Source organism: Dermacentor silvarum, chromosome 1, assembly GCF_013339745.2.
Source record: "Dermacentor silvarum isolate Dsil-2018 chromosome 1, BIME_Dsil_1.4, whole genome shotgun sequence".
NCBI classification, from domain to species: domain Eukaryota; kingdom Metazoa; phylum Arthropoda; class Arachnida; order Ixodida; family Ixodidae; genus Dermacentor; species Dermacentor silvarum.
This window is the reverse complement of record NC_051154.1, coordinates 178213825-178230803: the sequence shown is the minus strand read 5'-3', so window position 1 is coordinate 178230803 and position 16979 is coordinate 178213825. Positions and strand designations below refer to the sequence as shown.

At 43.8% G+C, this 16979-nt stretch overlaps 1 protein-coding gene across 4 annotated transcripts in view; it reads left to right on the top strand.

Annotated features, from left to right (window-relative positions):
- LOC119436452 (vesicle-associated membrane protein 4-like) overlaps positions 1-15685 on the top strand; it is a 35154-nt gene extending 19469 nt beyond the window's left edge. For all 4 annotated transcript variants that reach the window (XM_049657877.1, XM_037703305.2, XM_037703302.2 and 1 more), the window contains 2 exons: positions 632-683; positions 10539-15685. In XM_049657877.1, coding sequence (XP_049513834.1) covers positions 632-683; positions 10539-10564 — 78 coding nt within the window. In that variant the 3' untranslated portion in view covers positions 10565-15685. The remainder of the gene's footprint in view (positions 1-631; positions 684-10538) is intronic.
- Positions 15686-16979: the final 1294 nt, after the last annotated feature.

Here is a 16979-nt window from a genome sequence, read left to right as displayed (position 1 = left end):
CAACCAAAAACAAGTTCTGACTTCAGTCTACTTGTCCATGAATTGGATCGAGATGTAAACTTGCAGGTTGCCAAGATAACTCTAAACATCGCGGGATTTGGAATATTTGTTTTAAAATGGTCAATTTTGCCATTATTCGAATGTAACGCGAGGGTCGAGTTCAAGCAATGAAAATCACGAAAAGAAACAACTAGCGTTACAATAGAATAAATACGGTAATTTATAAAATAATTTAATCTACCTTCCTTGGAAGCAGTGCAGGTTCGTGCCGTGGGCTTATCCAGGCGGTCTGTACCAATTTTTTGGGCAAGACTGAGTGTCACTGTCGATATTCTTAGTTTTTCGATTATACGACGCCCGGATTATACGACGGTTTTGCGTGGTCCCCTCAAAGCCGTTTAATCGGGGTTCCACTGAACTGGATATTGTTTGAGCATTGGCCCCAATAAAGAAAGTTCAACTTCTTGAGGTGTTGACATAAAGCTTCAGCCATGCCTTGTTGAATTCTAGCATTTACTTATTTGTTGGTTTTAATTAAAAACTGCTTATACTTTCCATTGTGCATTGTTAAAATGACCAGCCCTCATAGCAAGCTTTGAGGAAGAAAGTTTAACGTTTCACTTGTTTCCAGGTGAAGGTACTACTGGTTCTAGTCATCCTGGCGATCTTACTAATCATATTTGGTGAGTTGTAGATTTCGTGAAATAGAATTCTTAAGTGTATTAATGTGCATAAAAGTTGAGGGCACTTCTAATTTTGAATAGTCTTAGGTTATTGTATGTTGCCGAGTATAAGTCAGCCTTATTATTATGAGTGTCCTGAATTAGGACAGTCAACCTATATATGTGGAAGAAGAGTCTGTTTGCACATGGCATGCATGGCAAAACACATATTGAACCAGCTTCCTTCCTGTCGCAGGTCTACATTATGTTCTGTATGATTTAGGACCACACCAACACCTTCTGTGCTGATATCTTTAAACCAGCTCTTGTGCATGTTGCATGCAGCTGCTGATGTCAAGCTAGCTTGCGCAACCATTCATGTACATATTGTGTCCATGTGCATTTGTATTTCTTTGTGTCATGTCCAAACTTTTGCTATTTTCTGTATCCCTAAGAGAAAAAGGAATAAGGGCGATCGCTAAATGTACCACAATATTAAGATTGCTGACGTTGCATGCCTATTTTCTTAATGAAAATCTTTTGCAATGATCTTTTATATGATGGACTCCTTACTTCGCAGTGATAAATGGTCCACATGTCTGTGTTATCTAGACGGATGTGATAGTATTTTCACCAACTTTCGCGAGTCATCTAACGTGTCTGTTTTCCGACGCGCCGACCTACAATTGAACTCATCCAAGTGCCATACCCCCACGGCCTTTTGCGCTACGGAGGAAGTCTCATTTGCACTCTGCCGTGCGTTCGCTCTCCATGAAAGCGCGCGTCCCCCTCGCGCTGTCACTCGCACATACTGCGCGCGGCGATGATTTTATCGCCCTTGGACTTCATTTGGAACCTCACGGCGGCGACAGTAGAAATCTGCTTGAAGTGTCCATATAATTGCTATCGCAATAAAAAAAACATCCCACAATAAATGATTATAACGATAGTGCTGAGCGCATATGCTAGAAAGAAAAAAGAAAAAGTGCAGTACTCTGGAGCGTTTTGTCAGCCAAGGAAGAGCGGGCATAGCCTCCAAGACTGGAGGATGGCGCGAGCTCTCTATTGATAGTGCGCCATCCAATCTTGGAGGCTATACAGCGAGCCACTGGAATTCAAGCCAGTGCAAAATCCAACATGGCGGCCTTCAAGATTGCATAGCGTGGCTCGGAAAGAGCGATTTAGTCCGGAAAATCAAACTTTGGGCTCTCAATTCGTCTGAAAAATTGGGTGCGAAAATGCATGAACTCAATGGGAACCCTGACGGTGCATTTTTGAAGTCCAGAATATCCAGCAAGTCCAAATTTTTGGAGTCAAGCACCTCCACGCCCGCTTTCGCGGCAGTTATCGATTCTGTGAACATCGTCCGCAACTTTGTTGAGTGTAGTGCGGGTGATATTTGTATGCTACGTGTTGTGAGCCAGCTGGAGAGCATGGCACTAGGGGCGGCGAACTACCGTGCCGAGTAATCCCGCATCAGTGAATACTTCGAGTAATCTTTCTCAGACATGGAAAATAAAGGTGATTTCTTTTTTGCGGCAAGCTCTTGCTTGTTTTCTTTTTTTAATTCATTTCGGTTAGTTTGAAAATCCGCTTAATTCGAAGAATTTTCGTTGTCCGGCGACCTTTGAATTATCGAGGTTTTACTGTACTGAACGGGAGTGCTTGGCGTTAGTTTGGGCAGTAGCCAAGTTCTGCCCCTGCTTGTACGGCTGCACATTTTCTGCGGTTACAGATCACCACGCCTTGCGCTGGCTCTCATCACTTAAAGACCCCACTGGACGATTGGGTAGATGGGCGCTACGGCTCCAAGATTATTCATTTGCTGTTTTATACAAGTCAGGCTGCTTGCGCAAGGACGCCGACTGCCTCTCCAGTCATCCTATCGGCCATCCTGAATATGATGCGCATGACACCAACACTCGTGTGCTAGACATTTATGATCTGTGTGACATTCCCACTGAACAACGGCGTGATGACTGTTTACGTGTTCTCATTGATTGTCTCAATTCTGGACATTCGGAGCCCATGCTGCACACGTTTGTACTCCGCGACGACATTCTCTACCGTTGCAGCTTACGCCCTGAAGGGCAAGAATTTTTACTCGTCCCTCGCTATCTCCAGAGATCTGTTCTTGAGCAGTTGATTGACGCACCTACTGCAGGCCACCTCGGTGTTTCTCGTACTTACGACCGTGTACGCCACTGCTCCTACTGGCCCGGCCTGTACTGCTCTGTGCGGCGCTACGTTGCAGCCTGTGCGCTCTGTCAGTGCGTAAAAAAAACCGCTGCGCTGCCCGCTGGACGCCTTCACCCCATCGATGTGCCCTTAGAACCATTCTTTCGCGTCGGTCTCGATCTTCTTGGCCCTTTTCCGACGTGAAAATATGGCAATAAGGGGGTCGTTGTCGTGACTGATTACGCGACCCGGTACGCGATCACGTGAGCTTTGCCCACAAGCTGTGCTACTGAGGTGGTGGATTTCCTTTTACATGACGTCATCCTCCATCACGGCACACCCCAGCAGCTCCTCATTGATCGTGGCCGCACCTTCTTGTCCCGAGTTGTTGAAGACCTCCTTCGCTCCTGTTCTGCTGAGCGCAAGCTTTCCAAAACTACCACCCGCAGACAAATGGACTCAAGGAGCGGCTCAATCGCACGATGACAGAAATGCTATCTATGTATGTTTCTGACGACTACAGTGATTGGGACAGCATGTTACCCTTCGTGATGTTCATTCGCCTATAATTCGTCCCGTCATAAGACCGCTGGCTTTTCATCATTTTACGTTCTCTTCGGCCATCACCCTACTCTGCCCTTTGACACACTGCTTCCTTCGTCGACGAATATTCCCACTGAATATGCCCAAGACGCCTTCGCCTGGGCTCGCACGGTGCGCCAGATTGCCGGATCCCGGCTCACTGAGTCTCAAGCCGCTCAGAAGATCCAGTATGACCGCCAACATCGGGACGTTTGATTTCCTCCTAGCTCCGTTGTCCTCCTATGGACATCATTTCGCCGCATTGGCTTGTCTGAAAAGCTGATGCCGCGCTACACAGGGCCCTACACGATATTGTGTCAGATTGGCAATGTGAACTACGAGATTGCTCCGCTGGACTCACCTGGCCCCACTGACATTGTGCATGTGAGGTCGGCTGAGGCCTTACTTTGCCGTGAGTTCTCATGCCTTATAGTTAGCGCCAAGCCTTTCCGGGCGGGGGTTATGTCACGGCGCAGCCAAGAGTGGCGGCAATCCTAAAACGACGATTTGACGTGTAGGGGTGGACTCGGTCTCGGCAGCCATCTTGTTTATGCATCGTTGTCTCTCTTGTAAATAGTGTAAATAGATCTTTATATGTGATTTCCGTATCGTAACAATATTCTCAACAAGAGTATGAAATTTACTTCTGACTGAGTAAGCTTTCCAAATTTGAAGATTATATTAAGGTCTTTAAAAAGCAATGTAAAACCAAAATAATTTTTGTTTTGGTGCTGTATTTTAGTTAGTAATGTTATGAAAAAAAATTGTTAAATTATGGAACAGTTAAAACAGCAATGCTGGAAATGTTAAGTTTCGAAGGAAGAAGTTCAAAGATGTATTTAATGCAGTTATGGGGGGAGTCCTACTTGAAACCTAACACTGTTTAAGCATGACGTTTCTTGCAAAATTAGTAGGGAGCTGTAGGTAGCAAACAATATCTTGGGTACTGTTTCAGTTAGAAATAGGTTGTTGAAATGAGAACTGTATGTAAACGGGAGTTTTGGCTGGGTCTGAACCTGAACCCAGGTATTGAAACATGCCTGGAAAAAAAACAACTTGAAAATGGAATTATTCAATATATAGGGTGAAAGTGCCAGTGCTCTGGGAGTTCTAGTCAGCATCTGGGGCTGCCCGGTTGCACCTGTTGCACCTGTTTGGTGGGGAATGAGTGGCTACAGCTTAAGCGGTCAGCCAATACATGGGGTTCAATGGGGGCTGGGTGGGGGAATCTTCACGACTACATTTAAACCCACAATTAGACATTAAGAGGGTGCGTATTAACGAGGTTTCACTGTATTCTCAGTTGATAAACATCAAGTGGGACGTCTCACTAGGGCAAAGGCCATTGTATGTATGTACTAGAGAATGGCATGACATGAAAATAATGCTAATGGGAGGTGTGCTGTTCTTTTTTTTGCATCTGCTTCGTCTGGTTTATCTAGTGTAATGCAGTAAAAATGATATTCCTGAAAGTGATTTGTCGAGAATGCGGTCTCTTTTCAGTGGCTCTACAGTTTCTGTAGATGCTAAGGGAGCAGATTTGCATATTTTTCTGCCATGTGCCACTTGATCCATCTTTGTTGAAAGCAGTCACATAACTGTGAGGCATCCATGCACAGTGGAGCTGCTGCCACTAAAACATTGCTAAATAATTTTGGGGACAGCGAAACTGCCTCATCAGATTCTGGCACTTTGTAGGCTGATGCCCAGACTTCTGCCTCTGAAATAGGACTGTTTTGTTTTTTTATCCAGTGGGAAGTTTTGATTATAAGTGTTACTTTTGTTATTGTTTTCTGTTAGCGTTTGCCATTTTGCTGATTGGCAAATGTTTAGATTGATTGTGCCAATGTACCTTGTGCAATCGAGGGTTTTACAATAAATGTGCGTCGGCACATGTGAGAGGTAATTTTAATTTGTTCCAAGAAATTAAAGCAACTTTTACCACTAAAATATGTTTAATTTGTAGGCGAGCATGCTTGAGTGTTGTAAGTAAAGTAGATCAGACAGACTAGAGCAGTGCACGTGTCCGGGCTGGCCTGAAAGCCCTGGCCCTACTACCCACAGGCCAGGCTCGGGTTGACTTGGGGCGGGCTCGGGTTGACTTGGGGCGGGCTCGGGTTGACTTGGGGCGGGCTCGGGTTGACTTAGGGCGGGCTCAGGCTGACTTGGGGCGGGCTCGAGCCTATGAGCTTCGGGCTCGGGTCTGGATTCGGCCCAGACATGCTATTTGCAACTCCACAAAACTGAAGACTGTAAAAACTGCAGCCCTATGCAAATTTTAGGTCAGTGCTGTGTTGTCTGTTGGGTTGGTTGATGGGAAAGTCGAGGCAGGCAGGCCACGACACAGCAGCTGTATGCTGCACAGATTAGTGTACATTAGTGGTGCTCTTTGGCCACAGAGAAAACGGCACCAGTGATCAACAGCGCCCACTGTACGTCCCGCCGCTTTTTAATGCGATCAACATTCTTTACCTACTTCAGGCACTTTTTATCTACCATATTTACACGATTGTAAGTCGACTCGAATGTAGGTCGACCCCCCCAAAATTGCATGTCTCAAAAAAAAAAAAAAATTGGGGGGGGGGGGGAGGGAGAAAAACCACGCGAGGTGCATTTCACACAAGGGAAATAAATTTATTGATGGGGTGGCTAAGACTACTCATCGTCACTAGAGTTGACCTCACTGGTACTGCTGCCGTCATAGCTTGTGCGGTCCCAAAGCGCGTCGTCATCAAGTGTGAGTCCACACTTCGCGAACGACCGCACCACGACATTGCGCGGTACAGCCCCCCACGCAGAGAGGACCCACCCGCACACACTAGCCAGAGAGGCCAAATTTTCTCCAGCTGAAGCCGCCACTGCCGCACCACACGTTCACTGACTCCAGACTTGCGTCCCGCTGCACAGTTGTTAGTTTCCTCAACATGGAGGATAGCAGCCCGTTTGAACGCTGCTGAGAACGAGCGCCGAAAGTTCTTCGCACTCATGACAGGCGCGACGATTCAGCACAACAGCAGAAGTGACAGACGCGAGCGGCCGTCGAAAACAATCGTATCTCAAAGAAAATCTCTTCCGCCAACTACTAATACCCCCCAAACGACGGCTCTTCCGCCAACTACCAATACCCCCCAAACGGCGGCTCTTCCGCCATCTACCAATACCCCCTAAATGGCGGCTCTTCCATGATCGATGCTCCCACAAGAGCCGTGCGCTCGTGGTGCGCGCAATCAAAATGTATGCAATACAGTAAATTATTACGCTACGCTTCTACCGTAACCATAAAAACGTAGGTGCAAAGTTGTAACCACGCCGTAGCACCCCTGATTTCTTGTTTCTCTTGCCGTTACTAGCGGTACACGGTTCGGTTTCGATTCTAAGTCGACCCCCCAACATTGGATTGCCAAATTAAAAAAAATGGGTCGACCTACAATCGTGTAAATACGGTATTTAATGCCATGTGACCCAATTGTTGTCTAATAACTTGAGCGACTGTCCTCGAGGTCATGGTAGTTTCATCGTCGTCATACAGTCATGATTATCTCGTTCTAGTCAGGTCGTTCTTGTAATGCTGTCATACCATTGTCATCATTTCACAAGCGTAATAAAATTGTCGTCATACCACCTTCGCAGTTCCATCGACGTCATTCCATTGTAATCATGCTGTTGTCATTCAATCGTGATTATGTTGCGGCTGTCACGGCAATGTCGTCGTCATAGGGTCATTGTTGTGCATTTGTTGTCATACCGTGGTTGTGATACCGCTGTGGGCATTCCATCATCGTCATTCCAGCTTCGTTATCTGATTCTCATCATACTGTCGTCATCATGCCATCATCGTCGTTACGCTGTTGTCGCACCGTTGCCATCATTTCAGAAATGTCATCCAATTGTTGTCATGCTGTCGTTGTCATACCGCTTGTGTCGTTCCATCAACATAATTTTTCCTTCATTCCGTTATAATTGTGCTATCGTCAATCAATTCACCGTCGTCATGGCATTGTAATTGTATCGTGGTTATTTATTGCCATCACTTCAGAATCATCCCATTGTCATCACTTCAGAATCATCCCATCATCATCATGCCGTCTTCCTCATAATGCCTTCGTCGTCTATCGACGTCATTTCTTCTTTGCGATTCCATCATTGTCACTGCATGCGCCGTCGGCATACGGTCCTCGTCCTACCATCGTGAGATAACCTTGGCGAGTGATGGTCATAACAAAGTAGGCCAATCACGGAGACAGTGTATTTCGCATATAGCTAGAGCACTTGCAATCTCGGGAAGACCACTACAGATTCTAAGTAAATCTGTCTTAGTCAATGCAGGTGTGTCGGTACGTGGTCGCTATATTGTGTGAATGCTAGTTGCATTAACTTGCAAGTCATCTTAAGATGGGTTCTGCCAGAATGCTTTCACCTTCGCGACACTAAAAAACTCTGGTCAACATTGTTCCCAGGTTATTAAGACCTCTAATTTCTAGAGGTCTTTGTGCTAAGGCGTGAGACGGACGACCCTACGTTCGATGGAGGTAGTGCTGCGAGTTTGACAGTGGCCCCGCCCCACCTATCAACAGGAGCTTCAGATTGGGGTGGTTGGGAATGGTGGCAAAAGGCAAACTTCAAGAGTTGCTAGACATCACAGAGCCGAATCAAAATAACGAAGAGTTAGATATTGGCATTGCAATCGTGCTTAAGAGGATTGTACACTATTTGATTGGTGCAAGACTTGCTGCAAGAAAAATTCACTAGACTGTCTTCAGGTATCCAATCTATCTTTTGTATAGCAACCACAAGAGAAATTAATGGGAGGAGTTTTCGTACAGCTGGTTACATTTTTCAAGAGCAGAAGTCGTGCTTAGAGGCAGAGTCGTCTGCAATATTTTGTTGCTGCACAAAAATATGTAGATTTTCGACAGCGGTCACTTATGTGCCACTTTGCACTGCCTGTGCATGATCATTTTAATGGAAAAACAAAAATTAAGTAAATTTTCAACAAGTTCTTAGAGTACTTAAATAAAGTGGTAGCAAATAAATTCTGGAAAGTTCATTCACAATGTTTTTGTGTGTTAAGGCATAGTGCAATTCGCTACTGGTTTCCATTATTTTTCTTCATTATTTGTTCAAGCGAGTTGAATATTCTGCCGTAGTCTATCGCACAATTTGTCGAAATAATTAAATGTAGACTTTTAAGTGTCCATTGTGCTTACATAAATACTTTGAGCTTACGTAGATGTTGGAAAATTTCTCAACATTGGTGAGAGGGATGCGAAAAAGAAAACACAATGCAGAAAATGTTATTGTCTCAGTGAATTTTCCTTTTGAATGCTATTTTCACATGTTACGTGGCTCAACCCTCATGTTCACAGCCTTGTATCTGTTTTTCTAGCACTAGGTGGGTTCCCTGTGAATTTACATGGAACAAACAAGCAGATCATATTTTAATCTGACTAGGACAAGAAACTATGTTGCCGACTTTGTACATGCACTGCACTGAAACAAAAGTAGACAGAATCCAAATTTACATATATTGCGAAACACGGATGCCTAAATTGTCGAGTGATAAACTGACACCATTATAATGAAGCCGAATAAAGCAATAAAAATGGCATGTTCCGTGTGAAAATATGATTGCGTAAGAGCATTATCCTTACGGATCACCAATTTCTGTTTAACGAGAAAAACTTCTAGTGCCCATGTATTATGGTATTCCTGAAAGCCAGTAGACCAGCATATTTAAATTTACATTCGCGCCAAATTTATTGGCTCGAGTTTCATCACTGTACATCCCAATGATTATATGAGATTCAATAGTGAGATGAAATGGCTGGCGGTGTGTACAGAGTGTTCACCTATGCCTTCGCTATGGTATATTGCCGCACAACTATTTAGAAAATGTAGTACGGCCATTCATATCACACTTCAAAGCATGAACATAGTGATCAACGGATGTACTTTTCTATATCTTCCTCCCAAAATGTGAGCAGGCATTGTGCCACTCCCAGTGGCTGTTGCCACCCTGATCCCTCCCTATCTTCCTAACTGGCCATTGTATATGTGGGTTTTCATACCAGATATTTGAATAATAATCTGCGTGTGTTTGGCTAGCACTGAAATGAAATGTTTATTTCTTGTACAGACAAAGTAGTCAGCAAGAGGGGATGCAGGGCAAAAAGCTGCTTTGATGAAGCTTGAAGGCCGCCCGGTGCCCGTTGAGCACATGATGGTATCTTCACAATAACCGAGAACTTGACCTAGCTTCGTATAGGCTCAAGGGCTAATGGGTCGAACAGAACTGAGCCGAGTTGAACGAGGCCAGAATCTTTCGGGCCCGGGCTGGGTACGGGCCAGGTTTAGTATCACCTGGCCGGGTTTGGGCGAGCCAACAGATGGTACTTTCAGGCCCGGTCCTGGAAAACTGGCCTGTGCAGTGTTTTAATACAGACACTTATTGCCAGTGTTATACCTGGCCTTGCTCCTGTGAGCATGAGCTTTCCCTCACCATTCTGGATGCTCTGATGTGCTAGATGAGAGTCTGTTGCACAACTCTGCTCACTTAGGGAGCATATGCTGTAACTCTAAGTGGTGCTTTCCTATAGTGAATAGCCAGTGCTTCGTTTACCAGTATCTGCATGAGGCATGTGTCAACACTCCACTGAAGTGTAACAGCAGCAGTAGTTAATGATAGTGTGTAAGGGCATTGCCGTTAACTGTTAAGTGCCCATCTTGTTTTTTTTTTTGGCGGGCATGTTTGTCTCTTTATAGAGTTCACTGCACCTTTAATGTAGCCTGACACTTTGCTTGTTTATACTTAACATAATTGCAGGTGTTAGGTTTTACTTACTGGACGCATCAGAAAGCTGGAAATAGAATGATTTTGCTGGAGCATTAAGCATTAAATAGTACTTGCCAAAGAACACAGTGTTCAGGACTACGTGTGTGCTGGTCACCTTTGCTGATAACTTAATATTTCTGAGAGAATAATATTGTGTCAATAACTTCACTAGGGTTCATCGCACTAATTCCACTTTAAGTAGCACATAAATGTTTCAATATACTAGCATTGTCATTAGGTTTAGTGTTCTGTGATTACATTTTCCTGTTCTTTCCTCTTTTCAGTGCCGATAATAGTGCGGAACTCATGAAGAGGTTTGTGCACACCATGGTTGAACATTTTCACTATAAGCAATGTTGTAAATTTGTTGCTTGAATTCATAGCCTGTATGTACCAAGGTACCTTTGTACTTCTACATGTATTACTTTATTTTTTTACTTGTAGAGCTTTGTAAATGTTGGCTTTCTATGACATCCCACAAGTATATTTGTGGCAACTAAATTTTGGCATCCATTTGTCGATGTATTTTGCACGTTACTGTTAATTGAAGTATGCAGCAAGCCATCTAGTCGTGTCTTAGCATTGAAACTTTGAAATCTCGAAATTGTTTTTTGAACACCAGTGTGTGTGCTGAATGTTTATCAATTACTTCACTATATGTTGAATGGCAAAGTTATTGGCCAGCAAAGCATTATTCATTTGCTGTTTTCAGTGCACATTATCTGCTTTCTATGAATTTTTATTGAAATATTTACTTGTTAAATGAGTTCTGTTCAAAGTGCAGAATTAAAATGTAACAAACTGCTCTTTATATAATGCAGCCGGATATTTTTCAGGAGAGAGAAGAAAGACTTGTGCCCTGTTTATATGGCAAACTAACTAAAGCAATGTCTAGCATTGTGATTAAAGTACCGCAACAATGTAGGTTTCACAAGCAGTATTTTGCAATGCAAGTACAGAATCCTGAGGCTGTATTGGAAAGGTTGCCTGCCTCAGTATAGATTGTACTGTCATAATCTACTAAGTTAATGTGCATAAACCAAAAAAAGCACCTCCCCTTCCACTCCATGAAGATGGTCGAACAGCGAAGCTGTGCATTCGCGGCCGCTTGGCTGGCCCGAACGGCGCTACTTACGGGGAATGGGGACGTGTTGGCGTCCACGGGCGACGGCGTTCCTAGCGCGTTGCGAAGGCATTTTTATACCCTGTCGCCTCTCCTCTTCATCCCCGGCGCGAGCTCCGATTGGTCGGCTTCTCTCCTCCTGGCGAGCGGGTCACGTGACCTCTCCAGCTCCTGTATGACAGCACCGTCATTGACGGCGCACGCTCGACTAAGAACAGCTCCGCTGTTAATATTTCCATACGTCAAACATTTATTTATGACTCTAAACTTCCATGTGAAAGTTGTAAAAGCTTAAAGCATAACTAATAAAAATATCAGTGCTTGTTCTTGTTGCTTCCGATTTGATGTGTCGTGGCACCATTTCTTTGGAATGTCAGGAAGTTTCAAAGGAGCATAGCTCCCCGGTGACTCACTGGTGGGTCACAATGCACCAGAGAAATATGAGTGAGCCACTGGTGGCTCATAATGCACAGGAATCGGGACTTCAAAAAGTGCTGCCGCAGTGAACATGTGTCTATTCTTATCTGCGCATATGTGGAATTTTTATGCATTAGCTATTGAATACGATGAAGTTGTGAGCCTGATCCACTTATACTGGCAGTTGGAATATTGTGGGGCATCTGGAGTAGTATCAGGTGAAGCAGTTTTGTGTGTGATGATGATGCTATCCGTACACTGGAAGTACTTTTTGCCATGATATTTTTGCAGATGCCACTGAAATTCACAATCTCTTAAAGAAGTGAACTAGGAAACCTGCACAATCTGCATTTTGGTATTTTCAAGACGCAAGAAAAAAAGCAATGATTGCATTGTCTTCTGTATTGTGCCATGTGTTTCATGCTGTGGTTCTGAAATGCTACTGGGAGGAACAGCACTAGCTTGCTTGAAGTGTGCAGTCTTATTAATAATTCTCAAATTATCACACATGAGAGCTGATGAATTGCCGCAAAGAGAAACAGGAGAGTTATGACTGGTTTGCTTTCTGTAGAATTGTTGATAAAAATGTAGCTTGCATGTCTTGCGAAATCTTTTGATAAGTTATTATCTGACTTAGGTGTAGGAACCCCAATGTAATTGTTCTCTTATAGTTAAACTGCAGGCTTGACTGAACAGTTATTTTTATAGGTTCGAGATAGTGAGGTTTGACTGATGAGACAGAGCAGGTGAATCTGCCTGTAAAAGAAATGGACTTGGTGAAAAATTGGAGGGTTAAAGCGTTGTACTTCAGGAAATCAATGGCACAAGATATACGCGGACAAAAACACATACACCAGGGTGGGCCCCAACTACCAACTGAGTTTATTCAGAACAAGAAGTCGATTTTATGCACAGCCAAGTCACGTAGTATGATAAACATGATGCAGAAACAACACAGCACAAATGCTAAGTGATCAACTGCACATGCTAATGAAAAAGCACACGCAGATAGTTGCCCAGAAAAAGCAGTTCCTCATCAAGAAGGCAAAAAACCGCATGCTGACACAAGCGTCACCCCTTTGGTTGATGTAATAGGCCTCTATTTTATCCCCTTCTCAGTCTACCTTTACCTCTGCCAATAAACTTGGATTGAGTAAACTTCAGATAACACCCACATTCCTTGCAATGCGTGTCCATTAGGCCGCCAAAACCATTCTTGACATAGTCCGTGCTGCCATGTGCGATCATTAAAGCAATGACCGGTTTGCACGATGTACTCTTTCTTACAACAAAGTGGTATCAGGTACACTACTACCCTTGACACACACCATGAGCTGATCAGCATGCGTAGTTCATCACTTAGCGATTAGCCATTTGCACTTTGTTATTGCTTTTATAGCATGCTCACTTTGATCACGACTTGGCTGTGCGTAAAAGCAAATTCTTGTTCTGAATAAGCGAAGTTGAAAGTTGGCACCTGTCTTGTTGTATGGATTCTTTGTCTGAGCCTATTTTGCTCTGATGATTTCTACTAGTATGATGCACCTACTAACAAACCAAGATTTTGCTAAAGCATCATACTTTCTTCCTGATGCTTTAGTGTGCAGTATTGTTGACCGAGTTATTTAAAAGTAAGCTTTTGATCACCTCAGCACCTCTGTTACTCTGGACTTTCTAAATGTCATGGCTGTAATGCACACGAAGAAGCGCTTATCATTGCTGTTATTTAAAATGAGGTTTCTGTTTGCCTGTGGCCCGTATTGTACTTTTAGTCACATGCACAAAGTGTCAGAGAATGGGGTGGCACTCAAACTTGATGTTAGTAGGGAACAAACTTAGTAGCTTATGGCAATACTATCAAAGTGACAGGTGCCAATCATATTGGTGACTTGTGCATTCATGCCAGCCGAAGTTTTTGTGTGTTGCTAGTAGGTTAAAGCCACAAGCTTGTAAAAACTACTAACTAGCTTCTGAACTATAAGCAGCCAGCTATTGCCAAGTCATCACAGACAACTGCACATTATTTTTACTTGCAGAATGAAGCAGAAATAATTTCTGGCTTGAATGTAACAGCCACAAAAATAATGCAGTTTGCATGGCCCATGTCTGCTGATGGTATTCATGGTGTTATTTCATGTGTACAGCAGTGTGTACATAGCATAAATGTGCGATATACACTATTTTGTGATGCTTGGGAATGAACGGAAACAAAAAGCAGTAGACATGGCCATTAGCATATAGCATCTGATGCAGAGCGCTTAGTCCAAGATTAGTCATGTGCTTGTATTTGCAAACATTTCAAAGTGAGCAGTTTGATAAAGAAGCAGGCAGAAGGTAGGAAATGACATACAAAGTGTATTCATCTAGTATGTGTCTATTCTGTTTAGACAGGTAGCCCACCAGCACATATTGGGATTCCATAAATGTGAAGAAGGGTAATGAGTGTGTTTAATGTCGAGAATGCTGCCTTTGAAGCAACCAAGACTGCATAATATGATTTTGTGTGTGAGGGGCAGTCTACAAAAAACATAATGCACATGCTTTTTGGATGAGAAAAGAGACTTCTTATAGTTGCTCCCATGTATGCTTTTGTCTTCCCGTGCTCTACTGGCATCCTTTCTTCTTGATGTGTGCCACTAAGCAGTGTCCATTGGTTTGGACAGCACGAGACATTGCACGGAGAATAAGTCGCTTGAAGGAAGGATGCCACCAGATTGGTGTAAGAATGGCACACACAGGCAGCAAGCTCTGGGTAGTTGGAGGTGGTTGGGGGTGGGTTGCGGCTTTCTAGCAGATACCTCTGCTTGTGTTCCTGTATCTATGCTGGTACAGGGACACTAACCTCTGCTTCAGAAGGCTGCCATCTAGAGGCCCACATTCTGCCAACGTGTTCCATCTGGAATACCAATCTCTATTTATAGTATGCCTCATTATGCATGTGGATTTGTATTTTGTGTGCATAAATCTTGGCAAGTTATCCCTGATGTCTAATCATCAACAAACTACAACTTTTATAAAAGCTGTTTTCAATAGTCCTTGAAGTAATGCAAAAGTCTGATTAATATTTAGAGTGCATTGCTCATAGTGGCAGTACAGTTTAAGAAAATGGGCAGAACACATCCCTGATGTCTAATCATGTAAGCGAAGCTTTCCTAGTTTTGGAGGACGGTGCATTGAAACAGTACAATATGCGGCGGGGGGAGGGCTATTGTGCAAGTGTCCACCTAGTTCACTGTCCATTTCGGTTGCTGTTGAAGTGCTGATTGGCTCTGCTGAGGTTACAGTGAGAATGGGGCAGGTGCCAGCCTTCCTCCTCCTCGCTAGTACTACTACAGCCAATCAGCACCCATATGCGACTGTAAAATGTGGTGAGTCAAAGGCTAAATTAGAAGAGGTTGGAAGATTGACTGCAAGTATGCGCAGCTAGTTATGCCAACAAACTACAACTTTTATAAAAGCTGTTTTCAATAGTCCTTGGAAGTAATGCAAAAAGTCTGATGAATATTTAGAGTGCATTGCTCATAGTGGCACTTCTGTGGCTCGGTTGCCAAGCTGTTTGTAGTGAGGTCGCGTCACCGGCTCACAAACGTGGGCTAGTGGTCTGTGGTAGTTTGGCATGCAGTCTTGACTTTTGTGTAACGTTGAAAGGAAAGTGTGTGAGCTGAAACTTGGCTTTGGCACATTTTATTGTATCTGTGATGAAAATCGTGTTGGCTTTTAATTGTTGAATGACAATTGTGTGTACGTGCACTGTGACGATAATGGCTTCCTGTGTAGAGCGCCCTGTTGCTTCTCTGAAGCGGCCACCATATTACCAATAGCACTAATGATGCCGATTGAACATTTATGTACCGTTATAAGCATTAAAGACATTCAAAATAACTTCTGCAATCAACTGGAATGTACTCCGTTTATACAAATTGCTGTCAGAACCCTTCCACTAGGACTGGCAGTTGGGTGAGGTGGTGAAGATTCATGCTGAAAAGGCTAGAACAAAAGGGAAACAAATAGAACAGCACAGCTCCAACAGGCAGGTGAAATTTTTATTTGACAGAAATGCAAATATGTAGTCAACCACAAAATTTTATGGATCACAGAATCTTGGAAAAAGCTGAATATCTCCACAGCCTCACAATGCAGCCTGGCATTTGCATTTCAAGCTTCTACTAGTATATGTGAACAACATTGTGCTGTGCTGTTTTACTGGCTGCTGTTGCAGGCTACTTGGAAATTAAACATTTTATGAGATCCCGTGATTTGTAAGCATTTGTGGTCGACTGCAGCTTGTGGCAGGTACACTTCCAGTAGTAAAACAATTATGGCAGTACAGTGAAAAAAAATAAAAAATGGGCAGAACACATCCCTGATGTCTAATCATGTAAGCGAAGCTTTCCTAGTTTTGGAGGACGGTGCATGGATACAGTGCAACATGCGGGAGGGGGGGGGGGGTCTATTGTGCAAGTGTCCACCTAGTTCACTGTCCATTTCAGTTGCTGTTGAAGTGCTGATTGGCTCTGCTGAGGTTACAGTGAGAATGGGGCAGGTGCCAGCCTTCCTCCTCCCCGCTAATACTACTCAAGCCAATCAGCGGCGGCAGAAATGGACAGCCCACTAGGTGGACACTAAGGTGCTGAAAGGGTGCAGGATGTGTGGTCTGAATTAGGCACTATATAAGTAGATACAAGACTATATGATGTCACTGTGCACCTGCCAGTTGATAGAGGTTAGAAGAAATGGACACCAAAACTTGGAAACGATGCCGAGAAAGTTTAACATTAAAAAGCTGATTCCAAGCACTGTGGGAATAGATCTACGCGAAACATTTTGCAGGTAGCTGGCTATCCAGCATTGTTTGGGGCTCTGCAAAGTGTTACCAGGTGGACCAACATGCTTGTTTAAGGCGAGCAGCTGTGTGTGCGAGGTTAGCGTGTGTGTGATGACAGCAGCAAGACGATGATGGTAGTATGCTAGAGTGACGGCATGACCACTGGCTTATTGTAATCTTGCGAAGGAACGTTACAAACTTTTCCAAACTGCTAAGATTGTGAACAAGGGATCCGTATGAATCCCGTAATGTCATTTTATTTTTAGTTTGACCTTGTTCAGTGGCCTGCTTCATATTTAACGATTTTACCTGACCAGACTGTATTCCGTCAAACTCGTGACCAAAGGGTTCCGTTACAAT